The sequence below is a fragment of the Muntiacus reevesi genome, chromosome 2 (assembly GCF_963930625.1).
Source record: "Muntiacus reevesi chromosome 2, mMunRee1.1, whole genome shotgun sequence".
NCBI lineage: Eukaryota > Metazoa > Chordata > Mammalia > Artiodactyla > Cervidae > Muntiacus > Muntiacus reevesi.
Genome location: NC_089250.1, coordinates 232,701,641 through 232,727,841, shown reverse-complemented (window position 1 = coordinate 232,727,841; position 26,201 = coordinate 232,701,641). Strand labels below are relative to the sequence as shown.

General features: G+C 48.8%; 1 protein-coding gene and 1 long non-coding RNA gene across 5 annotated transcripts; one reads left to right on the top strand and one right to left on the bottom strand.

Annotated features, from left to right (window-relative positions):
- Positions 1–538: 538 nt before the first annotated feature.
- On the bottom strand, positions 539–9,171 carry LOC136160974 (uncharacterized). Its single transcript, XR_010661672.1, has 3 exons — positions 8,865–9,171; positions 7,244–7,531; positions 539–4,786 (listed from the first exon to the last, which is right to left on the bottom strand). It is a non-coding gene; the product is annotated as an uncharacterized lncRNA (long non-coding RNA).
- Positions 8,700–25,204, top strand: SALL1 (spalt like transcription factor 1). Of its 4 annotated transcripts, XM_065925326.1 has the most exons (5): positions 9,795–9,854; positions 12,360–12,547; positions 17,601–17,806; positions 18,883–22,316; positions 23,467–25,204. In XM_065925326.1, exons 3-5 carry the CDS (start codon positions 17,800–17,802, stop codon positions 23,905–23,907), a joined length of 3,882 nt encoding a protein of 1,293 aa, XP_065781398.1. In that variant the 5' UTR covers positions 9,795–9,854; positions 12,360–12,547; positions 17,601–17,799; the 3' UTR covers positions 23,908–25,204. The 4 variants fall into 4 exon arrangements, with proteins under 4 accessions (XP_065781397.1, XP_065781396.1, XP_065781399.1 ...); XM_065925325.1 differs by lacking the exons at positions 12,360–12,547; positions 17,601–17,806 and adding an exon at positions 8,700–8,733 and having other exon boundaries at positions 9,762–9,854; XM_065925327.1 differs by lacking the exon at positions 12,360–12,547 and having other exon boundaries at positions 9,770–9,854.
- Positions 25,205–26,201: the final 997 nt, after the last annotated feature.

Below are 26,201 nucleotides of genomic sequence, written 5' to 3'. Positions count from 1 at the left end.
ATAGCAAACTATTCAATTATCCCCAAAAGTTTCCCTGTGCCCCTCAATAATCTTCTTTCCTTCCCTCCCCCTCCAACCCAGGCAAACGCTAAACTACTAATTTGCTCTCTGTCACTATAGATTGGTTTTCATTGTCTATGTGTGTGCTAAGCCACTTCAGTCGTGTCTGACTCGTTGCAACCCCATGGACTGCAGCCCTCAAAGCTCCTCTGTCTGTGGAATTCTCCAGCAAGAATACTGGAATGGATTGCTATTTCCTCCTCCAGGGAATCTTCCTGACCCAGGAATCGAACCTGTGTCTCTTAGGTTCCTGCACAGGCAGGCAGGTTCTTTGCCACTAGCACCACCTGAGAAGCCCTTCATTTTTTATAATGTTATATAAAAGTAGTGATACTTTGTGATCTCTTTTGGTTCTGGATTCTTTCATGCAGCATAATACTTTTGAGATTCATCCACATCACTGTTTTAAAGAATAATTTCCCTAATCCTCCTAAAAGCATAATAACAAAAAAAAGGAGAGGAAAGGGATGAAGGAAATGGAGCAAACTTTTTCAAGCCTGATGCCTCCTACTGCTTAAAACACTGAGTTGGCCAGAAAATTCATTCCAGTTTTTAAACATTGTTACTGAAAAACTGGGATGAACTTTTTGGCCAACCCAATATCGATAAGGAGCATATAGTAGGTGCTTAATAAATGTGGGTTGAACGAATGATAGAATAAATGAATGGGAAGCTCTGCAGTCACTACGGATTGAATGGTATTTTTTTTTTCAAGTTATAAAACTTCCATTTTGAAAAATCTCAGAACTCCCTGATACAGTAGGGATATTTGAGAGGTCACCCACCAACGCTGGGAGGTGACTCACAGACCAACTCTGAGGCCAGGAGGTGAATGGACAGAGCATCCAAGCAAGACATGGAAACCTATTTAATGCAATGGTAAGAAACCCAGTCTGGGCTGTCACCACTGCACTGGCTGGCTCCAGCACGCCCACAAATCATCTGAAAGGCTAAATCATGTTTAAATCCCTCTGATGGTGACCACTGGGAACTATGAAGGACACTCACGCATAATTTACATACTGCCAAGCTCCTAAGAGCCTCTAAATAAAGCCCATGAGAGCCCCCGGGCACTATTTTTGAGGAGAAGGACATCAAGTGACAGATTAAATCGAGTCTGCTCCCTCAATGCTGGGGCAAAAAGCAACCTCAGCCTCCGCTTGCTGACATCTGTGATGGTCTTAAACTGCATTTGCTGGCCGATGCTTCCCAAGGAAGCCGTTATTACATCGAGACCGGTGCACATCTGCTATTGTCTCTCCCGTTTTACACAACAACTCCACTGCTAACAGGTATTTTTGCCCAGCCTCTTTTATTCTTTTTCCAGATTCTAACCATAAAATGTGTTTTAATCTCAAAGCACAGGGGAAGGGAGGGGGTTCACAAGAGCACTTTGCATTCCACCAGTAAATGTTAAGTTACATTTGGTCACAACATGGTTCTAATACCAAGTTGGTCCATGCAGCAGCCACCAGAGGTTTTGCATCCAGAACAGACCAATACCTGGGGGGAGCAGGACGGACTGACAGGAGATTTTTCCATCTCAACCACTAGATTTGCCTACAGAATGCGCTACTATAATGACCATGGTTCATTTTTATAATCAGACAAAAATGGAAAGCAAAAAAAGCCAGAAAAGAGGGATCTAAGTGAACACTGTAAGTGATTTATACCTTTCAAGGGGGCCCAAAGGAAAACAGCACCTGTTTTATTATTTTGTTTTCTGCACAACTCAGAGGAGTTCATACCATCAAAAAGACAAATATGTGAGCCAGATAAAACAACCAGGTGCATACAGCCTGGAACATAAGTTAACAGGTCACTGACATGTCCACTGGTGCTTATGAACCTTCTAGAAGCATGAAGATGATCTGTCCCTGGCCCAAAGGACCCACACACACCACAACAGGATGGGGTGTGTGCATAGCCTGCTCTGATTTTAATTTTCTTTATGAGTTGGAACTTCCTATTAGAATGTTAAAAATTCCATGAGAATAACCTAAAAATTAACACTCTTTTACTTTTGCTCCTATACTGTTCCCCTCAGGCCCAACACTTAACCATGCTCTGATAACAGGATCCCAGGAAATAATGCTTGATTTATTGAAAGGATTGATAGTGTTTGTTTCAGAGTTATTCTCCATGCCTTGTGTGTTACTATGTAGCGTGAATGAATGAATAAATAAATAATGAATAGATGGGTGGATGAATAGGGCTTCTCAAGTGGTGCTAATGGAAAAGAATTCGCCGGGCAATGTAGGAGATGCAAGAGATGCAGGTTCAATCCCTGGGTTGAGAACATCTCCTGGAGAAGAATATGGCAACCCACTCCAGTATTCTTGCCTAGGAAATCCCATGGCTCCTGGCAAGCTACAGTCTGGGGGTCACGAGTTGGTGGAGACTGAGTACACACATGCACGTGCATGAATAGAGAATGATATTTTAGCCATATTGTATCATTTGATTCCCACAACAAGCCTGTGAGGTAATAACAATAATAGTTAACACTTATGTTGTGCTAATTACATACCAGCCACTATTCTAAACTCTTCACACATATTAACTCTTTTAACCCTCAAGAGCTCTATGAAATAAGGACTATTATTATCCCTATTTAACAGATGAGAAACTGTTGGAGGCATATGGAGGTCACACTGCTAGGAGAGAGCAAAGCCGAGTCCTTGCTGGATGCTCTTAAGCTCTGCGCTTCCTCTCCATTAGCTACACTTGACAGAGCAGGAAACAGCGGCCAGTGAAATTAATTTGACCAAAGCTACCTACCACACGGGTGCATACCCACGACGGTGTTCCCAAGACACTGTCAAATAACAGAGCTAGCATGGGAACCCCAAGAGTCCAAACCCCAACTCCCAAGCAAGATGTGCATAAAGCTAGTTCCAGGCAAATGTCTGAGATCAGAAGAGGCGAGATCATTAAGGGGGGATGGCGGGGGGGAACCTGAGCTAAGAGGCTGGTTCTCTTAGCACTATCCTTCCCAACTGGAGGTACTAGGGGGCCCAAGGGGGAAAGAGAAAATAAAAACAAACCTGGAAAATCTTTCCAACGCAAATTCTCCTGAAATCTTTCTGTTTGGGTTAGAGAAGGAGAGATTTGCTGGCATCTTCCCATTTTTCAGGCCCTGGAAAAAGGCCACAGCCGGTCCTGGGCCAAGTGCTAAGTGGAAGTTACATGCATTACAACATGACCGAGATTCTGAGAAGGCTTCCAGGGATGGGGTTTTGCTATGGATTATGTCAAACAGTCTGGGGGTGAGGGGAACCCAGGATGAAAGAACAGAGTCTGGGACACAATGAGCATTATAAATGGGAAGAGGCACAAAAAAAGTGGAACTGATTTCTGACATAAACGTGTAGGTGTTGACAACGGTATAACTTAAGAAGTAATTGTCTCTGTTTTGAGAAGGCACAAGGAAGGAAGGCGACAGGCTTGGAACTGGGAAACTATAGTCTCTTAAATGTAAAATTCCATGTTAAACTGGGTATTAAGACAGAAAAAATTGTAACTGTGGCTGGAGAAATGAGGGTGAACATTAGGAGAAAGAAATATCAGGGCAACAGTTTATAAAACTTCCTTGAGCTGGAAAAGATGAAAGGAGGAGAAGAAAGCAGTGGGTTATCCCCTTTCCCCTTTTTTTACTCATCACGCATATGGAGCTACGAAGGATGCAGGTTTGAACTGCACAGGATGGATGAAGTTTACAGTGACAACTCTGACTCACTGCATTCCCCAAAAAGAAATATGTCTCTCAGAGAAAGCCCTTTCTCAGTAGAGAGAAATATTCCCTAAGAAAGTCATAGCTTGCTGAGATGTGGGACATTTGTAAATTACCCATAATGTGAGTGACAGTCCAGCCTTGCTCACAGGCTGCCAGGCAGACAAGGGCCAGGCCCCCGGGATGGTTCCATGTGGCCATTTGATTGATCAAACAGAAACCAAATGGTGCTTCCCTCTCCAAACACTGACCAACAAGAAGCGATTGCCCCCATCAAGGTCTCACTTTATGCAGCTTTCTACAAAACCAAGATGCACCTCTCTTTGGGAACTGTTGATCTGTTCTATAAAAAGGGATCTTTTACTGGAGAAAGAGGCAAAACATATAAAGTTTGTTGCAAGAGATTTGCCAAATTAGCTCACTGAGGCGTCCCATAGGGAGGTCATTTAAGTGAATCTCTTTTATGAATGAAAATGAGCTTCCTGACAGACCCCCAGTCACACCCCCTCGTGCACAGAGTCCAGGGCTTCAGAGATCCCACACCTATTCCCAACAGATAACATATAAGAACTGATTTCTAGTCACTGGATCCAAAAGTCCTACTTCTTGAGCTCAAAGATGGGAATGAATCTGTGAGCCCTGCTGGGCTTTCTGGACACCCTCCTAATGGGTTCCAGGAATTAGCTACACTCTATTGCATGGTGGTGATTTTTTTTTTTTTTCCACGCTCAGAAGACCGCAAAAGGATTTTAACCAAAAGGAAGCAAAGGTTTTCTTTTTATAAATTCGATTAGTCTTTTTCACTTTCTCTACCTCGAAACATTTCCTTGGAGAGGCATTTTGTACCCAGAGACCCCTTAGCGAGGCACTGTGACATGCAGGGCTCAGTGAATTTCAGTACAAGACATTCAATGTAGACGGAAAGTAAAAATCACAGGCACTTGCGGTCGCCAGCGAAGAAGTCAGTTTCTAAATGCTTGCATGCGGATGGCCCTGCAAGAGAAGAAAGAGGAAGTTTGCCGGTAGTGCGGGACCCTTGGCTGGGATGCGCGCGGACGAGTTACCAAGCCCGCCCTCCGCTCGCCACGGCTAAAATTCCCGCCGGAGCCGGCGCCTGGGCGCCTGGGCGCCTGGTCCCCACGCTGCACCCGGCGCCAGGGTTGCAGATAGCCCTTGGCTGCGGACTGCGGGTTCTCCCAGAAAGTGCGTCTTTTCGCTGCCGCTGCGGAGACTTGATTACCGGGGAGCCAGTGCGCAAAGCGCTCACAGCACAAGACTTCACCGGGGCCGGGGGTACCCACCTGAGCAGGCTCCCCGAGGCCTCGGGTCTGAAGCCTCTCCAGTGGCCGAGGAGAGATGAGGATTTGAGCGACAGCAGTTAAGGAAAGAGTTTCTGAAACTCTCGGGGAAGCGAAGTACTGGGGTTTGATCAATAACCGAGCCTACGGTGGGCTTCCCAAACTTGGTCTTCGCTTTTGATCACTTTTCCTGTCCCTCCTCCACCCCCACCCCTCCACTCTGGCCTCAACCCTGGGAAAGACCTTAAGGGCTAGGGTACTAGCCAAGTCAATCCTTCCTCCTCCTCTCCTCGCCACCCCAATTTACAGACAAGAAAATTATAAATAAATCCCAAGAGTGGTTAATGCGGGTGCATTCAGCTACCCGCGTCCCAGCACACCCCAACACCACCGGCCGCCACCACCCACTCCGTCCGTCCCTCCCACCTCCGGGTAGGGGAGGGACCGGGAACCTGATCTCCGGGCTCCTGCCCCTAATATTTCCCCATCAATAATGTTGATACCATCGGGTGTGCCTCCACCCCCGCCCCCAGGACACCGCGGCCGCCTTTTCGCCGCTTTCTGCTTGGCACGAGAAAACGAAACCTCCTCTCCCGCCCCCCTAGCCTCTGCTGGCGGCCCAGCGGGGCCTGAGGCCGGGGACCGAGGAAGCAGGGGCTTGAGGCAAGGCGAGTGGGGGCGACCTTCAGCTCGAGGGTAGAGGGTCCAACCCGCACCGGTGGAAGGAGAAGGAGCGAGAAGGAACGTCCTGGGCGCAGGCCAGGCCTCATTCTAGGCTCCATCAGAAAGTGGGGGTCAGACTGGGCCAAAATAAGGTAGTTTTGCTGGTGGAAGAATCGGGCCTTGGGGAAAGGAGGCTCAACACCCTCTCCCCTTCCCAAGATCAGGGAATGAAAAGGAGAATTCCCTTCACTGGGAATTCACCTGTGGCCCGCTAGCCTTGGGGCCCTTCGGCCCCCGTCAAACCCACCAAGGACTCTGTAGGTGTTGGGAAGACTGGCGGGGGGGGGGGGGGGGGCGGGGGGTGCGGGATTGTTGGTAGAAACACAGGCATCCAGCCCCCCAAATGTGAGTTTGAACAACTTGCCAAGCGCCTCGCCCGGGTGCGGTTCCAGTCGACCCACGAGGTCACGACCCTGGCGCAGCCGCTGCCAGACTTCGGGCCACCTCCAATCTTTAACATGGAGCAGCCCCTAAAAGCCAGGAGCCTAAGTGCCAGCCCAGTCACCCGGAGTGCCCCACCAGCTGCCCCACCCAAGGCAGGGACCCGCGACCCCCAGTAGAGCGCGCAGGTCCCTCGAGTGAGCAGGGCGTGGGGAGGGGCTGCACTGCGGCATCTCACTGTACTCCCTGCCTTCTTCTGACCCGCTCAAAAGGACAAATCAACCCCCATCTGTCTAACCCCACTGTGTCTCCGTTTTTATTAATTTAATTATTTCTCTGCCTCGCGGCACACATAGACTCACCCGAGCGCCCTGACAGCGCGGCGCCCGCGTCTGCGAACCACGGAACTTGGGCCCAAGACAATGGCCCGTAATTGATGTATTGCCGTCAACAATAAGGACCAATTCTCCTCTCCCCGCCATTCCGACCATCCCCCTCTTCCCATCCCCCCTCCTCCACCTCCCCTCTCCTCTCTCCCCGCCACGGAGGGAAAGAAAACAAACAAGAAATTAGCGCGGGACGCTGCGCATCGAGCGAGACGCCTGCCTCTACGTCTTCGAGGACGCAGAAGAACGAAAAAAGTTATTAAAGTTTGGATCCCCCCAATTAATTCGTCTCTGCTCGCCCATTTTTAATTAAACATCGCGAAGCTGCTTCTTTGCGTGTGCATTTCGTTTGGTTGTTTGTTTTGGTGTTTTGTTGGTGGGGGGGAGGGAAATCTCCCCCGCCCCTTAATCTTAATCACACATAGAGCAAGTAACGAACACGTGTGACGCTAATCCCGGGAGCTTGCCGCGGCGCTTACAGCGCGATCCAGGAAGAAGGATTTGCGGGATCGCTAGCTCCCTCCGGTTCTTGGCAGCACGCGGTGCCCCAGAGGCCCGGACTTTCAAGAAGCTAAGATTGTTAGAGACGGATGCGGGCGAATCCAAACACGGGCAGAAACGGAGAAACGCGTGTGCAAGTGCATACGGCGGCGTTGGTGTACCTGGAAGAGTGTGGGTTGGGATGCCTGCGAGGATCACAGTTCGCGGAGCGGGGGATGGGTTTTACACGTGCTCCCGCACACTTTCCTGGGGGTCTGGGGGAAGCGAGAGGCTGGCACCCCAGGAGCACGCAGATCCATCTTTGCCGAGGGATCTCTTTAAATATTCAGTGAGAAATAATGGCATTTGAAGCACCACCTATGGAAACATTATTATCTTCATTCTTCAACATCAGCCCCACTGATAGCTTCGTTTGTCTTTTTATCAAAATCTACTGTAACCAACAGGACCTGGGGAGAAAGAGAGAGCGAGGTGCAGGGGGGTGTCAGCGTGTGTGTGTGTGTGTGTGTGTGAGTGAGTGAGAGAGAGAGAGAGATCGAGCGAGGCCACAAAAGAGGAAAAATAAGCGGGAGAAAAGGTGAAGAAAGGGCGAACAAGGAGAAAGGAGAAGTTATACCAAGAGAAATAAAGTCGTCAGGAGGAAAACAGAAACATTCACCCGCACACAAAAGATTTAGATATTAAACAGCGGGGGAGGACCAAAGTGGCTAGAGACTCTTGCGGGAGCGCAGTATGGTCCGGAGTACCCGAAACTCTACTTGGAAGACTGGTGCCCACTTCGCACGAACTGACTGTATGGCTCTCCAGGCTCCAGGGCGCTCCCGAATTGGGGCGTCCTTATGAGCCCTCTCCTTTCCCGATCGCGAGATAGGGTAGGGATTGTGTATCTGCACCAACCCCCCCCCCCTCGTCCCCATTACTCAACCGAAGTTTAGAGTGTCCCTCGGGCGCAGGACTTCGGGAACCAGGAGCGAGGAGACCCTGAGGCACAAGGGGGAAGAGTTAGGCTGAGCCGAGGACTGAGTCTCAGGTTCGCTGGGGCCCGAGCCCAGCGGACTGAGTGCGGGCCCCGGGATCCCCACTCCGGGCTCAGGGCCGCGGGTGGGAAGGCTGCCTCACAACCTGGGGAGATGGAGCTGGTGCGAAAAGTTTGGGCGCCGCGCTCAGCAAGTGCCTGAGAAGTGGAGGCGAGCTCCTGCGGGGCCAGACAGCTGCGGACAAGGACTCCCCCTCTCCAGGCTCAGCGCGGCCACCTCCTCGCCAAGAGCCTGGGGCACGGCCCGCTCCCCCAGGACGAAGAGCCGCGGGGCCCCGGGGACTGGCCGTGCCCGGAGCCCAGCGGGACAGGCCCGCGCCTCGCGAGGCCAGGGGAGGGTTGCAGCGTGCTGGGTAAGCGGCGGCCCCTCCCCTCCCCCCGGCTGGAGCTGAACTCGGATCCCAAGCCGGTCCCCGCTCGCCGCCTGCCCTGGGCTCGGCGGCGCCACCGCTGCCGCCGCCTCCCCGCGGAGTGACGCGCCCTGCAGCCAACCGGGGCAGCCGAGGGGGAGGTCCGGGAGGGGTCCTGGGCGGAGCCGGGCCGCCCCCTTATCCCACGGGCTCGGGGCCGCTTCTCCCGAAAACTTCAGCCCTAATTGTCCTGGGAATGTCCGAGGTAGAGAAAGGGAGCGGGGGAGCAAGCGAGAAGCTGGAGGATCGGGGCCCTCTGAGGAGGAACGGGGTGGCGGGAGAGCTGCCCCTCCCCACCCCCCCCCCCAAAGCCCCAAACCCATCACGTTCCCAAACCTTTCCTTGGTCCTCTTCTCCGCGCCCCCGCGAGCCCGGGATCCAGGGGATGGAGAACTCGGGGCGAAGGAGCGCCGAGCCAAGCAGCGAGCGGGAGGGAGGCCGGGCCGCGGGCGGGAGGCGGACCGGCGTGGGGCTGGCTCTTCCCCACTCGCTTATTTTTTTTTTTTTTTTTATGGGGGTGGGGGTGGGCTGCTTTCTGGTAGCTCTTAAAGAAACGAAGAAACACTCACGAAACGGGACTTCCTCCCCCCAAATCCCGCCACGGGACTCCCTCCCCCCGCGGGCCGGCGCTCCTAGCGCCGGAGTTGGGAAGTTCGCCGCGCGCCCGCAGCCCGGGTCCCCAGCCCCCGCCGCCCGGCCCCACCCCCCACCCGGAGAGGCTTAATTCCGGGGAGGGCATGCTAATTTGGGTCGGCCCAGCCCGGGATGGGGGGGCCGAGGGAGGGAGGGGGGCGCAGGCCGGGGCGCCGGGTGCTCAGAGGCGAGGAGGCAGGCCCCCGGCGGCCCGGCCGCGGAGTCCCGGGCGGTCGCGAAGAGGGTTAACCCAGTGTCGGGCGGCGCGGCTCGCAGAGCCAGCCCCGCGGCCGGCTTATTGGGCCAGCGCGCGGAGAGACAGGGGTCTGCAGCAAATCACAAACTAATTGATTAAGGCGAGCGGGTTTGAATAGCGCTGGCCCGGTGCCAATCGCCTTTCAAAGAGCCCCTCTATGATTAATCGCAATGCATTATTGATAATCATAATTATAGCAGGACACATGCGCGCTGCGCCCGGGGCCGGGGAGCCGGGGAGGGGGCGGGCGGGCCGGCGGGCGGGGGGAGCCGCCGCCGCCGCCGCCGCTCGATTTCCGTAATTTTGAGAAGATTTTTTTTTAGTAATTTTTTATTCTGCCCCAGCTGATGTTTGAGCCAGCATGTCGCGGAGGAAGCAAGCGAAGCCTCAACATTTCCAATCCGACCCCGAAGTGGCCTCGCTCCCCCGGCGAGATGGTGAGTGCTCCGGCCCGCGCAGCGGACACACACGCGCACACACGTACTCGCACTCACACTCACGCACACTCGCACCCACGCACACGCGGCTGGCCCCCGCGCCCACCGCCCAGCCGCCGCGATCCGAATCACCATTTCGACTCCGCGATTTTTTTTTTTTTTTTAATTTCAATTTGCCTTTGCTGGGCTTCCCCACCCCCAACCCCCCTGCCCCGAGGAAAGCAAACACTTCTCCAGGCAGGATCTTTCCGGAGTTGTTGGGTCCTCCTGCGGGGAGGAGGAGGGCTCGCCGGCCTTGCTCCTGCGTCCCGGCTGTCCCCGGGAGCGGATCCCGGGACCCTCCGAGCTGCGGCCGGGGCAAGGGTGCCCGGCTGGGCGCGGGTGCGGACAGAGGCCGTCGGCGCCTGCCTGCGCGGTGCTCCACGCGCTCCCCGGCCCGCGCCCGAGGCCCAGCCTGGCCTCCGCCGCCCTGGTCCTGCTGCCTGCGGGAAGGAAGTTTACTTTGTGCTCCGGGCTGAACTTGGAACGTGGAGGGGAGCTCCCTGCGCGGCGCTCCCCCCCTTCCCCAGCGCTCCCACTCCTCCTGGGCCCGCGCCGCGGAATGGGGTGCCTGTGGGAGTTCGGAGTTCCAAGAAGATGGGAACCTGTATTGGGGCGACCGTGCCTGACACGCTGGGGTAGAGGCCGTGTTGGAGAGTGCTCTTTGCTGTCGGGTACTCTCCAGACAGAGTGCAGGCGGACGGGGGAAAGTGTCGGGGTCCGGCCATCCCTCTTGATCCCCGCATCTCTTCTCCCAACACATGCACACTCGGCGCCCCCAAGAAATCTTTAGACTCGGTCGGCTCCCGCTAAGGATCGTGGTACCTCGCACTTCCAGGAGTCGTAAGGGTCGTTCTTCAGAGCTGGAGGTGGGGTGGGCTATCTAGCCACGAGGGAGTCCCCCTAAATCTGAGGCACTCGCTTCCTCCGATGGAGGCGACAACTGCCGGGTCCCAAAGGTAGTGAACAAGTCCAGAACAAAGTTTGTATGACGGAGCTAAGGCCGAGAGTGGCAGAGATCCGGACAGAGAATTGGGGGTAGAGAGGGCAGACACCTTGAATCCCTTTTTATCCCTAAAAAATATTACACTTTAGGGGCCTCTGAACTCCCAGGCCCAAGGCCGGAGGCGATGGAGCGGCGCCCGGGCTCGGTTCCCCGGCACAGTGCTCGCCTCTCGGCTGCGGAGGTTCGAACGGCAACCCCGGAGCTGTCTCCGCGACTCGGGATGTCTCTCGGGGTGCTCCATTTTGGGGTATAGAGGAGGGAGCTGGACCCCGATAGGGCTCGGAAGCCTGCCCTTTGGTCGGCACCTCCGTCCTCTAAACTCTGCGGCCGCCCGGCCCTCACGGTCCTCCGGTCCTTCCTTAGAGGCCTGCTTCTCTGCAGAGCTGGGGCGCAGGGACCCATGCAGAACCCAGGCGGAGAAGCCGAGGGGCTCCCACCCACTTCACCCCGGCTTTCGGGAGAGGGGACTCCTGTGGAGGGGGGTGATCCCTGTAAGAAAGGGGGGAGAACAGACACAGATGAAGATATTTGTGTACAATATTTGGCCCCCTCCACCCCAGTACTTTCTCAAGCTTCAAGCCTTATCCAGAGCCTCTGATTTCTCAGTCCCCTGAGAACCCGTGATCCCCCCTTTCCACCCCAGGCGAGACTGGGTGCTCAAGGTACAGAGAGGTGAAATTATCCAAGGCCGCTGCCACAGAATTTTTCCGGGTTTTCCCAGCTGGTTTCTTCTGCATCTCGTCCCCACACCATCTTTGCTAAAGTTTCTGGTGAGATCTTCCTCACTGTAATACTGTTAAAGTCAACAGTTTTTAAAGGACCAAACCTAAAGGGAGGAGAGGAAAGATTTATTTTTAAGTCTTTTTTTTTTTTTTTTAATTAATGTGTACTGATTTTACATATTTTCAAAAAAGAAAAAAAAAGACTTGGGCTTCACAGAGAATTGATGCTTACTAGATCTTTACCTTTTTCCTGTCGCCTTCGGAATCCAGAATTTTTAATAGTTAAGGCTTCTCATAAAGCGATAGCATAAAAGGAGTTCACTGCCTTTGACCATTATTATTTATTAGGACTGTTTTTTTGGTTTATTTGGGCTTTGAGGTAAGTTAGTTAAGTTACATTAAGTTTCCTTTCTTTCTTTTTTCTCTTACTTTATTTCTTCCTTCCTTTCCTTTTTCTTTCTTTTTTATCCCCAAAAGCTGGTTCATTGTCCTAAGAAGGAGTAAACTGGTAGGGGCACCGTAGGAATCACTCCCCTCTCGGCCTCCTTTCTCACCTCTCCCCACCCCCCTCTATTTCTCCAGTTGTAATGGTTTCAGGTTATGACTGTTTTTACATGGTTGAACAATAAGTTTGGGAGAAACTGGCTAGAGGGTAGATTTTGTAATAGGGTTACAGGATTTAGTATGTTGTAATAATATTAGTACACAACTAATCCTCCTCCATGTCTGATTTTACAGGAGGGCCTTACACACGCCAATTCTTTTTATTTGGGAGTAGTTGTGAGGTAGAGAACTGAGCAGTCATGTCTCCAAGTTGCCTTTAAAAAGTCCCCGCCTTTCATGCACTGTATCCAGTCACCCATTCTCCTGTCCACACCGAACACACACTTTAAGGAGTCATTGGAGTTCTGTTTTTCAGTTTGCAGGTTTGTTTGTTTGTTTAATCTACATGAAAGTTGTTAAATTTTTAGAAGATTAACCTTCCTTAAACACTGTGGTTACTTTTTTTTTCTTTCTTGAGATGGGCTTAAAACATGGCAAAGGAAATGTTAAACCTATCAAATTAAACCTAGCTGCTGGTGCCCTCAGCAGATGCTGGCACCTCCGATTTCATGACTTCGGTCCAGAGTGAGACCTAGAAAAGTTTGTAGGCCCCCCGTTACAGTCGCCCTGAAGGAGCGACTCCCAAGGCTGGGAGCAGTCAGGCTTACTGCGCGGCATGTCACGCCTGTGTGTGTGTGAGCGTGTGCGTGCGTACAAAGAAAATCCGAGCTAGCCTCAGCAATCTCCAGGATAACTTCATCAGAACAAGTTCAAGAAAACAAGATCATTTGGTCAGTCTTACGATGTTCATATTTTAATTCTATTTTTGGTGCTGCTATATTCTCTCCTAAAATAAACTGGGAGATTTTGACTGTTTCTTATGAAACCAAGAGTATGGCGCTTATTACTTGTCTCTCAAATGATATGCAACAAGTCTCAAATTACTTGTAGAAAGATGACTGCCACTGGGAAAATTATTTAGCAAGGTAAATAATTTTGAGGAAAGAGAACTTTAGAATGGAATGATTTTGTATGTGGATTCTTTACTAGCGATTCGGATTTCAGGTGTGTGTGTATGTGTGTGTGTTGGCTTTTTCTTCCTTGGGTAGTGTTTTTTAAGATTCCTGGAACGACATGTTTGGCCCACTCATACTCCATTCATTTATTAAGAAAGTATTTCTGTGCCCAGCTTTTTCAAGGAAAAGATCATATTGGAAGAAAGATAAAAACATCATGAACTGCAGATATAACACTGCCTCTCATATAAAGTATCATTAAAAAATTCCTCTTATTTATATTAATAATGAAATTCTATTATTTACCAAAGTAATTTACTCATTGTGAGCAGCTTAATGGCAACACATTGATTTCTGGGCCCAAAAGGTTAGAGAGAACTATAATTAATTGCTTTTTTTGAAAAACCGACACCTGCATGATAAGGCAGTTGCAAAAAACTCCTGTTTAATCAGGCCTATTTTAAGTTTGTGGCATCATGGAAGATTTTGGATGAGAAAATGCATGCTGTTTTGGGGGATTTGCTGGAGGCCTTACATACTTCCTAAAATGTTCCAAACAAACAAACACAAACAAGCGAAGGTGGAAGGACAGGAGAGAGCGTGCGTGAAAGTGAATTTGTGATACCGAAGGTTTTGTGGTTTATTTTACATCCAGGTTCACCTATGGTTTATAGGCACGAGTGTCAATTTATAGGTTATTCTTTGGGGACTTTATTTCATTTCTTTCTGCTTTGGCAGGTAGCAAGTTGTCTTGACCCACGGTCCTTTGGAAAGCAAAAATCTGAATTTTCAAGGCAGAGCTCTCACAGAAAAGCTGGGGGGTGGAAATCAGGTAGACCAGCAGTTCAGTTTTTTTGAAACTGAGAAAAGCCAAGCTCAGTGGAGTAGCCAGAACTAATTCCTTCTGCAGACTTAATTCGGTTTTTCTAAGGTACCTCCTGATACCGCTCACCCAGTCTTCCCAAATATTCTTAGATTACCAAAAGGGCAGTCATGGAGCATTTGAAGGGAGGAGGTGGTAAATTATCCCAAGAACCAGCACCCCTCCCCCTCCAAAAGAAAAAAGTCGCTGTGCCAGGCTTTGGAAAACGTAGATGTGTCGAGCTGTTTTAACCTTTGCTAGCCTCCTCCCATGCAGAGGTGACAAGGTCCAGATCATGATATGTCCTTCAGTATCTTCCCAGTGACCCCCAAATTGAGTCTTGCTAGTCACTTAGCAGGAAGTTCGGAGTTTATTTTAGTTTCACCTTATCAGCTTGGCTTCTTTTCCTAACCTTATTCCCCTGTCACCCTCAGATGCCAGACCCCCAAAGGGGAAGATTGACAGGTAGTTCCCATAGCTCAGTTTTACCCTCAGACAACAGGGATCTAGTTTCTTGTGCCTTTGCCAATGTTTATGTAGTCAAAGTTTAGATCTCGCCTTAGCAGTCTCTTTTACGCGTCACTGGAAGAGGAAAGCCACAAAGAAGTTTTTGAACAAACCCTTGCAACTGGAACCCCATCTAGTGTTCAGTTTGATTCATCCAAGGGGAAGATATTTTCCCCCTTTCATTTATTGTGTACATTAGGTGGGCTGGTATCAGCATTTTCAAAGAACTGTCTTGTCCATGTTGTTATTTTGTCAGAGATTTCCCCTTGTATTCTTCCACTCGAGAACACGCTAATCCCAGTCAGAACACTGAGGGGACTTGAAGGGAGCCAGTAAAATGTGTCATCTGGCTACAGATCTCACAGAAGAAACTTAAGACATTACAGAAAATATGCAGAGCATATGTGGCGGTGTTTAAATTGCTGTGGAATCTCAAGCTGAACATTCAGATGCAGGTTTTTCCCAGGTCTGTACAAGAAAAAGAAAAAAAGAGAGAAAAACCAATCAATCAAATGTTTGTGATAGCCTTTCGAAATTGGTCTACCAGAAGGAACACCCAGTTAAAACTAAGATCATAATCTTGTGGGGTTTTGTTAAAAACGTTAAAGTGATCTGAAGGTACTGGGAAGTCAAGCGAAGGGTCTTTCTGAGACGCTCCAAAAAAAGAAAACTCAGCGTGGTACAGTAGGGCTGTTGTTTTGTTTTGTTTTCCTGGCTGGCTAAACCTTTCAGCATGGGGCATAGTTTTATTTTTGTTTTCTCAGCAGACAGATACACTGGAACACTTCAATTTTCTGCCTCCCATTCTGCAGTGTTTAGTTCAGATGATGAAAAGCTGACATATTTGAATTGGGCATCAAGAACCTAAATAGTACAATGAAAGCTAAAACATCTGGGATTTTCATATAAATTGGATAAAGCTATAAGATCACCTCTTCCTCTGGCCCAGAGGGGGTAAAAGAAACCCAGAACATTCCAAAAATCTTTTGGTGTGTACATACTTAGAAAACCACCTCTTCTTAAATTTTCCTGTATGACCACGATGACAAAATTAATTTGAATGCATAATCCATAGAAGAGTAACTAGAATATTGTTTTTACTATAGTACAGGGAACAAGGCAACTGTATTTACTATAATGGGGTCACCAGTTGCAATCTTGTGTAACAGATTATTGAGAGAGATACAAGATAGCCAGACGGTCAAAAAAATGAATTAGAATATGTTAGTTTGTGATGTGAGTGTGTGTGTGTGCATCTTATTACAACTTAAAATATTCCTTTTAGTAGTTAAAGATTCAAACTAGACCTCATGTTTTATACTTTTTTTTTTCTTTTCATATAAACCTGTTTCATTGGAATTCTGTTCAGAAGGCAGATGGATTTAAAGTTAAGAACTATTATAACGTAGCAACACCTGCTTTTGAAATAAATCAAAATAGGTATCAGAATTTTTTTTTTTTTGGTGTTCATAAACATCAGGAAATTAAATTAGTTGACTCTACAGTGAGATCAAATGTCAGCTTATTAAAATGTTGTGAAAAATCTAAGCTAAAATATGGGCAGCTTTTTTAACACAGTCTCTTTCTTAGAAGCAAGCAGGCACTTATTTTTAAGTGTCTGTATTTTCCTTCCAGTTAGCACAACCCTAAATATAAAAATGTTCAGGTCAAAAAACTTGAAAATTCTCAAGTGAGTCTTGAAGCAGCACAAATGCAGAATTGGAGCACAGGAAAGTAATAATCAGCTAAATCCTGTAAAGTAACCTTTTTAAAATTTTCTCTATATTATGAGAATATCAAATGTTTGCAAGTTATAAAGAATTAAAAATGCCCTTTAATCGTGAGCACAGATGTGCTAAATATTTGAAGCAACTACATTGTAATGTGTACAATTGATGAAGTCAGTTTTCTGATTTCCCTTGCTAGTTATTTAGTTCTGAATCTGTCATTATTTGTCTAAGCCCAGCTGACCAAGCAAAACTGTGTTTTAAAGTGGCTTTATGTTTTGATAAATGTGAGCTGGTTGAAAAGTATTTTCCACTGAATGCAGAGCTTAATAGAACATGCTGACATAATAGTTTTAATGCATTTTGTTGAAAATGTGTGAACAAACAGAATAGCTTTTGTTCCTTCATAATTGGCTGTAAAAGTAGATGGAAACATAACCATTACATATGGAAATGTGCAAAGAGAAAGAAATAACATTTCGGTTGAATATATTAGGAACTGCATTTCCTAGTTTAAAATAAGCATCTGAAATGGATGCATCATTTAAAATTGGTTGTCAAAATAAGAAGCTTTAAACAGAATTTTTGTCACATTATTTTCGTCCCCAGTTAAGCAACATAACTTTAGCGAATTTCGTTTAATATTTTGTTTACATTATTTTTAAGTAAAGCGAGAGACAGAGCTTAAAACAGCACCTTGAATGTGCAGAGGAATCCTGTGCCAATTAGGATGATTAAACATTAAATTAAAACTGAATCATTATTGGTATTTTCTGCTCCAACCAAGATTTGTTTGGTATTGTTAATGCATTTTGCACTATACCCTTACGGAGATTAAAAGATGGGTATTAGGGAAGCTAGCTTGTTAAGTATAACTTAGCTACTCAAATAACCCTCCCAATGAATAAAGTGTGCATACATTTGGCATACTTTACCAGGGCTTCTAATCATCTGCGGCATCACTCAAGGCAAACAGAGTTAAGGAATTTTCAGAAGTTAGTATTTGGGTATTAATTATATTTTCTGGAATGTAAAATTACTCAAGCTTTTTTGTTTTTTGTGGGTTTTTTTTTTTTTTTTTTTATGTTTACTGCAAAGAGGCAAATGGCTGACTCTTTTGACTCAACTCTAAGTTTACCGAAAAAAGCGGCATTTTGATTTTGCATTTATTCATATTTGCTATTAGTTTTTTTTTTCCCCTGCAAGTTTTCTGGGAGATTCAATTTGGAAGTCATGGAAACTAACTATTATCTGATTCAGTTCTGCAGAAAAGCATGCAGGGAGGTAATCCTTGAATTAAACAGTTTTTTTTTTTTTTTCACAGCCTACGGAGATGACCACACACCATTTGTACAACAGAAGTTGGTGTTCCCCATGCTGGGCAAACAATGGGACGCCATCCTGTCTTTGAATAGGATGTTAGCTTGGAGTTGGAGATTTTTATGTTTAATTTACAAATGGATCTTAGTGAGAAGAAATCTGAGCAACCAGTGGAAACAAACATGAAATAAAGGGATTTTATAATGAAAGGTTCGGGACAATCTGTTAAACAATTGATAACAGTTAAGAGCAAACTGTTTTTAAAGGCATTTCAGACAAGGAGAATTGCAAAGCATTTCCAAACTAGAAAACAAGAATTATTTCTTCACTTCCCCTTAACTGCACATCTTTCTTTAAGTTGATATTTAATCAGAAATGTAAATCTTGTGCCAGTTTTTATAGATAGAAAGAGCACTTTTGATGAAATATTTACAGGCATAATGTTGCCATTTGGAGCATAGTGGCATATATTCCTTGATTAGTGGGATGGTAGCCAGTTGCATTCTTTAATTTTAAAAATAAACATGCCACAGCCTGATATATAGGTGCCAGGCAGGCCTTGAAACGGATTTTGATCATTGTGTTTCTCGTGTGTGTGTGTGTCTGTGTCTGTGTCTCATTGTTTTCTCTTGTATTCAGCTGAGTCTTGAGTGTCCAGAGGATTTGTTACTGATGTGGCTAAAGTGTGTTTGTCACGGATCAGACGTAGCTCAGGTTCCAGGTAGGGTCTGGAGGTGATTTTCAAGTTGTCAGTCTTCACCTTGGTGATAGCCATTTTTTTTCCCCCTTGTCAACCACTGATTGGAACCTGAATGACTACAAATTAGTTTAGTGACAGAACAAACTGTCACAGATATCTTTGAATCAGGTGAAAATGAATAAGGTTGACAGAAACTCAAGAGCCTAATAAGTCCTCAGGATGGTGGCTGGACCCTCTCTGGATGGACGAGTAGACAATAAGGTGTATAAAATATTGGAAATCAATATTTTGCTATGGAATTTCATTATGCACCAATGTCTGCAGTTCATAGTATTTTATATTTTGATGGATTACCTGAAGGCCGCGGCTCTCGGAGATACCAGATTGATAGGGAGTCCTCCAACAGCCTTAACATTTAATCAAGAACGTTCTTAAGGAATATTGATTGGTTTTCTGGGGCCATAGTTTTCTGAGTTTCACAGGGAGGAAAGAGTTGATCCACCCCCATTCTCTCTCTTTTTGAAGTCCTGGATGACTCTGGGTGTCCTGGCTTCGTTGCTAACCCTGTTCCTTTTCATGTTTGCAGGAGACACAGAGAAGGGTCAACCCAACCGCACCACTAAGAGCAAGGATGCCCACGTCTGCGGCCGGTGCTGCGCCGAGTTCTTCGAATTGTCAGATCTTCTGCTCCACAAGAAGAACTGTACTAAAAATCAATTAGTTCTCATCGTAAATGAAAGTCCAGCCTCCCCACCTGAAACCTTCTCAAGCCCCAGCCCCCCTCCTGATCATCCCCAGGAACAAATGAATGACACGTCTAACAAAACAGAGCAAGCAGAGTGCAGCGACCTGGCGGAAGCCCAGGCACCGGCCAGGGACGAGTCCATGGAGGTGGAGGCCCCAGCAGCTCCCAAAGGCACCAGTGGGCCCCTGAGTGGCGGTGGGGACAGCAGCGTCCCCCCTAGCTGCAGCAGCAGCAGCTCCGGCGCAGGTACCTCAGCGATCACAACCTCTCTACCTCAACTCGGGGACCTGACAACACTGGGCAACTTCTCCGTGATCAACAGCAACGTCATCATCGAGAACCTCCAGAGCACCAAGGTGGCGGTGGCCCAGTTCTCCCAGGAAGCGAGGTGCAGTGGAGCCTCGGGGGGCAAGCTGGCCGTCCCGGCCCTGATGGAGCAGCTCTTAGCTCTGCAGCAGCAGCAGATCCACCAGCTGCAACTGATCGAACAGATTCGTCACCAAATATTGCTGTTGGCTTCTCAGAACGCAGACCTGCCAACCTCTTCCAGCCCTTCTCCAGGTACTTTACGAACATCTGCCAACCCCTTGTCCACCCTCAGTTCCCATTTATCTCAGCAGCTGGCTGCGGCAGCTGGGTTAGCACAGAGCCTCGCGAGCCAATCTGCCAGCATCAGCGGTGTGAAACAGCTCCCCCCCATCCAGCTACCTCAGAGCAGTTCCGGCAACACCATCGCCCCCCCACACAACGGCTCTTCCCCCAACGTTCACATATTGGCGGCGGCAGTTCCCACCCCATCCTCGGAAAAAGTGGCTTCGAGCGCGGGCGCCTCCCACACCAGCAACCCCGCGGCCTCTGCCTCATCCTCACCAGCTTTTGCAATAAGCAGTCTGTTGAGTCCTGCATCTAATCCACTTCTACCTCAGCCGGCCCCCGCTAACTCGGTTTTCCCCAGCCCCTTGCCCAACATTGGAACGACAGCAGAGGATTTAAACCCCTTGTCCGCCTTGGCCCAGCAAAGAAAAAGCAAGCCACCGAATGTCACCGCCTTCGAAGCCAAGAGCGCTTCGGATGAGGCGTTCTTCAAACACAAGTGCAGGTTCTGCGCGAAGGTCTTCGGGAGCGACAGTGCCTTGCAAATCCACCTTCGTTCCCACACCGGAGAGAGGCCATTCAAGTGCAACATCTGCGGGAACAGGTTCTCCACCAAGGGGAACCTCAAAGTCCACTTTCAGCGCCACAAAGAGAAGTACCCTCATATCCAGATGAACCCCTACCCCGTGCCTGAGCATTTGGACAGCATACCCACCAGTACCGGCATCCCCTACGGCATGTCCATCCCTCCGGAAAAGCCGGTCACCAGCTGGCTGGACACCAAACCTGTCCTGCCCACCCTGACCACTTCTGTCGGCCTGCCGTTGCCCCCCACCCTCCCGAACCTCGCCCCCTTCATCAAGACCGAAGAGCCAGCCCCCATCCCCATCAGCCATTCTGCCGCCAGCCCCCCGGGCTCCGTCACCAGCGACTCCGGGGCCCCCGAGCCGGCCGTGAGAAACGCAGGTGGGCTCCCGGAGGACGCGGAAGGCCCCACTGCGCCCCCTTCCGGCGGCAGAAGCGAAGAGAGCGGCATGGTCCCCAGCTCGGCCCCAGCCCCGAACGCCGGCGTGCTGAGCTCCCTAGCTTCAGACGGCGGTCCGGGCAGTGCCTCGACTTTCTCCAACCCTCTGTTGCCGCTCATGTCGGAGCAGTTCAAGGCGAAGTTTCCTTTTGGGGGACTCTTGGACTCAGCCCAGGCCTCAGAGACATCCAAGCTTCAGCAACTAGTCGAAAACATTGACAAGAAGGCCACTGACCCCAATGAGTGCATCATCTGCCACCGGGTCCTCAGCTGTCAGAGCGCCTTGAAGATGCACTACCGCACCCACACCGGGGAGAGGCCCTTCAAGTGTAAGATCTGCGGCCGGGCTTTCACCACGAAAGGGAACCTGAAGACCCACTATAGCGTCCATCGAGCTATGCCCCCGCTCCGAGTCCAGCATTCCTGCCCCATCTGCCAGAAGAAGTTCACGAACGCCGTGGTCCTACAGCAGCACATCCGAATGCACATGGGGGGCCAGATCCCCAACACCCCGGTCCCTGACAGCTACCCCGAGTCCATGGAGTCCGACACGGGCTCCTTTGATGAGAAAAATTTTGATGACCTGGACACCTTCTCCGATGAAAACATGGAAGACTGTCCCGAGGGCAGCATCCCGGACACGCCCAAGTCCGCAGACGCGTCCCAAGACAGCCTGTCTTCCTCGCCTTTGCCTCTAGAGATGTCGAGCATCGCCGCTTTGGAAAATCAGATGAAGATGATCAACGCCGGCCTGGCAGAGCAGCTGCAGGCCAGCCTGAAGTCAGTGGAGAACGGGTCAGTCGAGGGGGACGTCCTGACCAACGATTCGTCCTCAGTGGGTGGGGACATGGAGAGCCAAAGTGCAGGCAGCCCGGCCATCTCAGAGTCTACCTCCTCCATGCAGGCTCTGTCCCCATCCAACAGCACCCAGGAATTCCACAAGTCACCCAGCGCCGAGGAGAAGCCGCAGAGAGCAGGGGCAAGTGAGTTTGCCAACGGTTTGTCTCCCGCCCCAGTGAATGGTGGGGCTCTGGATTTGACATCTAGTCACACAGAGAAAATCATCAAAGAAGATTCTTTGGGAATCCTCTTTCCTTTCAGAGACCGGGGTAAATTTAAAAACACTGCTTGCGACATTTGTGGCAAGACCTTTGCTTGTCAGAGTGCCTTGGACATTCACTACAGAAGTCATACCAAAGAGAGACCATTTATTTGCACAGTCTGCAATCGTGGCTTTTCCACCAAGGGTAATTTGAAGCAACACATGTTGACACATCAGATGCGGGATCTACCATCACAGCTCTTTGAGCCCAGTTCCAACCTTGGCCCCAATCAGAACTCGGCGGTGATTCCCGCCAACTCATTGGCATCTCTCATCAAGACAGAGGTCAACGGCTTCGTGCATGTGACTCCTCAGGACAGTAAGGACACCCCCGCCAGTCACGTCCCTTCTGGGCCTCTGTCATCCTCCGCCACGTCCCCAGTTCTGCTCCCAGCTCTGCCCAGGAGAACCCCCAAACAGCACTACTGCAACACGTGTGGTAAGACCTTCTCCTCGTCGAGTGCCCTGCAGATTCACGAGAGAACTCACACTGGAGAGAAACCCTTTGCTTGCACTATTTGTGGAAGAGCTTTCACAACAAAAGGCAATCTTAAGGTACTTCACTCCATCTGCACCTCACCCACACCCACCCCAGCAGCCTTCTTTCTTTCGAGGCCATTGAGGGTTTGTAAGGCACGCTCCCAGAGTCTTTGGTCCAGACAGTCAGGGGGCGAGTTCTCTGGAGAGAACCTGCTGCCACGTGGCTTATCTGGAGAAGTGTGGGTGCCTATGCAGGTCAGGATCATGGCAGGGGCCAGGGCAGGCTGCAGCCTGCTGAACGTCAGAGCGCCTTGAATAATTTGGTACCTAAGCGAAGCAGCGGCCTGGCCCTGTTGTCTCGCTAAGTGCACCTAATGAATTGCTCTACCTACCAGGTCAGACAGCCCCGCGTTGCCATGGGGTATTGATTAAAGACCTCCATGTGGCCTGTGTGCTGCCCATATCACTTAATAATTACACTTCTCCTCTGCGTGGGCATCTATTTTTTTCATAACTCTGCAGGCCAGCGTGGTTTGTCTTTCTAAAAACAGTAACGTCACCACTCTGCTAATGGGTATTATGATAATTGATCATACAACATTTCCTACTGATACGTGTTGGAAAGAAAGCAAATATGCTTAAGTTCTAGAGCAACAGTTGAGTGCTCTTACTGTGCACATTTTTCTGTTGACAGAGTATTTCTCTAGAGATTGCTGCCAGTAATGCAAGATGAATAATTACTTTCTGGCTTTTTCGCTCCATGCACAGGCCCTCCATTGGGCAATCAGTGAGGGGCACTCTCTTCCCATCTGAAAAGGACATTTATAGGGTAAAGGGTGTCAGATACAATACTTGCCATGGCAATGAGAGTGGACATAACAATTCTCACCCTGAAAGGAGCTATCTGCAACTGACTGGCTTGCTCAAGGCCATTATAAGCTAAATACAGGTAATAAAAAAGGAGTAAGTAAGGCATCCTTGCCCAGGCAGAGGAGAGGCGGACCAGGGTTGCAGAGAGTGGACACCTCATTACTAGCAGACTGGAGTGGACAGTTCTTGTTACCCTTCCCACTGTCCGGCATGTAATAAGAATAGACACTGCGGCCACTGGCCCTGTCGAGTGTTGGGATGTGAGTTGAGACAGATTCAACTATTAAGCTTCTCCCTTCTCTCTCCCCCCCTTTTTTTTTTCTTCTCCCTCCATCCCTTCCTCCCCCCATCCCAGGTACACATGGGCACTCACATGTGGAATAGCACCCCCGCCCGCCGGGGTCGCCGGCTCTCTGTGGATGGCCCTATGACATTTCTAGGAGGCAATCCCGTCAAGTTCCCAGAAATGTTCCAGAAGGATTTGGCGGCCAGGTCAGGAAGTGGGGATCCTTCCAGTTTCTGGAATCAGTACGCAGCCGCGCTTTCCAACGGGCTGGCGATGAAGGCCAACGAGATCTCCGTCATTCAGAATGGGGGCATCCCTCCAATTCCTGGAAGCCTGGGCAGCGGAAGCAGCTCACCTATTAGTGGGCTGACGGGGAACCTGGAGAAGCTCCAGAACTCAGAGCCCAGCGCACCCCTGGCTGGCCTGGAGAAGATGGCAAGCAGTGAGAACGGAACCAACTTCCGTTTCACCCGCTTCGTGGAAGACAGCAAAGAGATCGTCACAAGTTAAAGGCCCTTTGGCTGGAGAGGGAGCATCCCCCATTCAGAATGAGACCCACGGTTGCTTCCTCCTCCTTGCCCTGTCCCCCCCAAACCTTCTGGTTCCCCCACAACCCCCCCCCACCCCAGATCTCTGAACTACAACCTTCTGAAGACATTCTTTTGTACCTTGTTCAACTTCTAGAGTTCTAAGAAAGCTTATTTATTAGTGATATAACCTGGCTTTGCAAACAGAATGCAAGCGTTAACTTTGGTCTTCTGTATTTTTGGACTAAATACTAATTGACTAGAGTCCTGTAAACTTGCTGTAACATTTATGGCAATTGCAAGTTGCCCTGCTAGGCGGTCTTAATCTGGCATTAACTTATTTTCTATATCCAGTTTAATATGAATCTGGTGTTGATGCAATGCCTCAGTGATGCATTAGATCTCTAATAAAATCTGTATATAAATGTATACTTTGATCCTGCTGGAAAATTTTATCAGCAAACACATTGTCTAATCTTTCAAAACAAATTTAAGGAAAGGACTGAAAGTACAGACTGAACTGTGTGGTTCTTTGAAAGGTTTGGGTTTTTTTGGGGGGGTTTTTGTTTTGATTCTAAAATTCAACCTGCTTTTTTTTTTTTTTTTTTTTGTAGATTTAACCCTTTCCGTTTTGAACTGCTATTTGTATTGTGCTTTTTACTTGAGTCGTCCTCAATGTTAATAAGTTTCTGTACAGTGATAAGCACGCAGAATTCTTTAGAGAAAAATACAAGTGTTGTTTTGGTAGTTGAAACTAAGACGTAACATTTTGCCTTGTAGGTATATTCACAATAGAAAATGTGTGCTGGAATTTCACAATGCTGCTAAGAATAGCATCTTGAACAACCTTCAGTGGAGAAAATGTAGATGCTCTTGTATATACAAAAAGAAATATCACTTTCATTAAAATGTACATATGTTCCTTACAAGAGCAAATGCTTCTTCTTGATCAAGAGAGCAGGTATAGTGTTTGTTTATTTTGTATTAGGTATGGAAGGAAAAAAAAACGGACTGTTACATGCACTTTCTTGGAAAGTTGAAAGGAAGGGGGGGTCCAATTTCTTTAACATTTAATACTTACTAACAACAGAGATACTGTAATTTTACTCAAGTAATCAAATACATTTTTTTTTGCAACAGATAAAACAATATACTGTGTCTGTGTTTTTAGAGTGCATTTCTATTTAGCCAGGTCCCAAAATGTATTTTAGCATTTCCCCAGGCACCAGTAAATTGTGTATGTATTTCTCTCTCTAAATAAGGAATTGTAAAAGGCATAACAGAAACAGGTTTGCATGAGCATGTGTTTTCTTTTTCTCTTTATTTTTTTTTAAATTTGGAGGATCTAGATATTCTCCCAATATCAATTACTTGTTTGGCTACTCTTCCTACAACCTTTCTGCCCCCAAGTAAAAGGAAAAAAATGGTGTGAAATAAAAAGTTGGTATAGGAGGTTCCATCGGGCCAGGTAAGTTTCCTTAAGCAGGACATTCGTGGCCTTGGAGACTTTGGCTTTATTTCTCCTGTTCCGGTGGTTTCACTTCCCTTGATTCAGTCATTTTCCAGACGGCTGTGAGCAGCATTGCTGGAGATTTCCCGGGGCAGCTGGGGTTATATAATCTGAAACTGGGCCTCAACCCAGCGAGGTCAACTTGGTCTTTATTTAATTAGTCTTTTAGGCATTTAAATACACACGCATATTTGAAAGAAAAAGTCCATGACAAAGGATATGTAGAGTCGACTTGAATATTGCATCACCAGAATTCAGTCTGATTTCCTCCTCTCTCCTTTTGTTCTAGGGTTTCCCCTAGAACATGTTTCCCTCCAGAGCACTATTTTGGGGTCAGCAAACGGACTGGGTGGAAGTTGGTGTCTAGAGGGGTCTGCGAATTTTTTCTTCCAGAGCCGCGGTAAACCGCCGGCAGACAGTGGCCCTGCGCCCAGGTAAGGGAGAATCGTCCGGGCCACCTTCCAGGAGAAGTTTCCATTGGGGCGCAGGCCACTCCATGGCCGCTCGGCGCGAGCTTCCCCAGGCTAAGTGGTCTGGGACCCAGGAGGGGCGTGCCAATAGGTGGGCGCTGACCTGAGGCTGTGACCATATGGGGACCCGCGCCCCCAAACTTTGAAAGGGCAGGCACTGGGCTGTGCGCTGCGGAGCGCTGCGGAGAACCACCCAGACGTTTCAGCGCACTAGCAAGCATCGGCGATTGCGCCTCTAGGGTCCCAGCCACGTCTCCCCCAGAGACACCCCTCTGCTCAAAAGTGGGGACCAGGCGA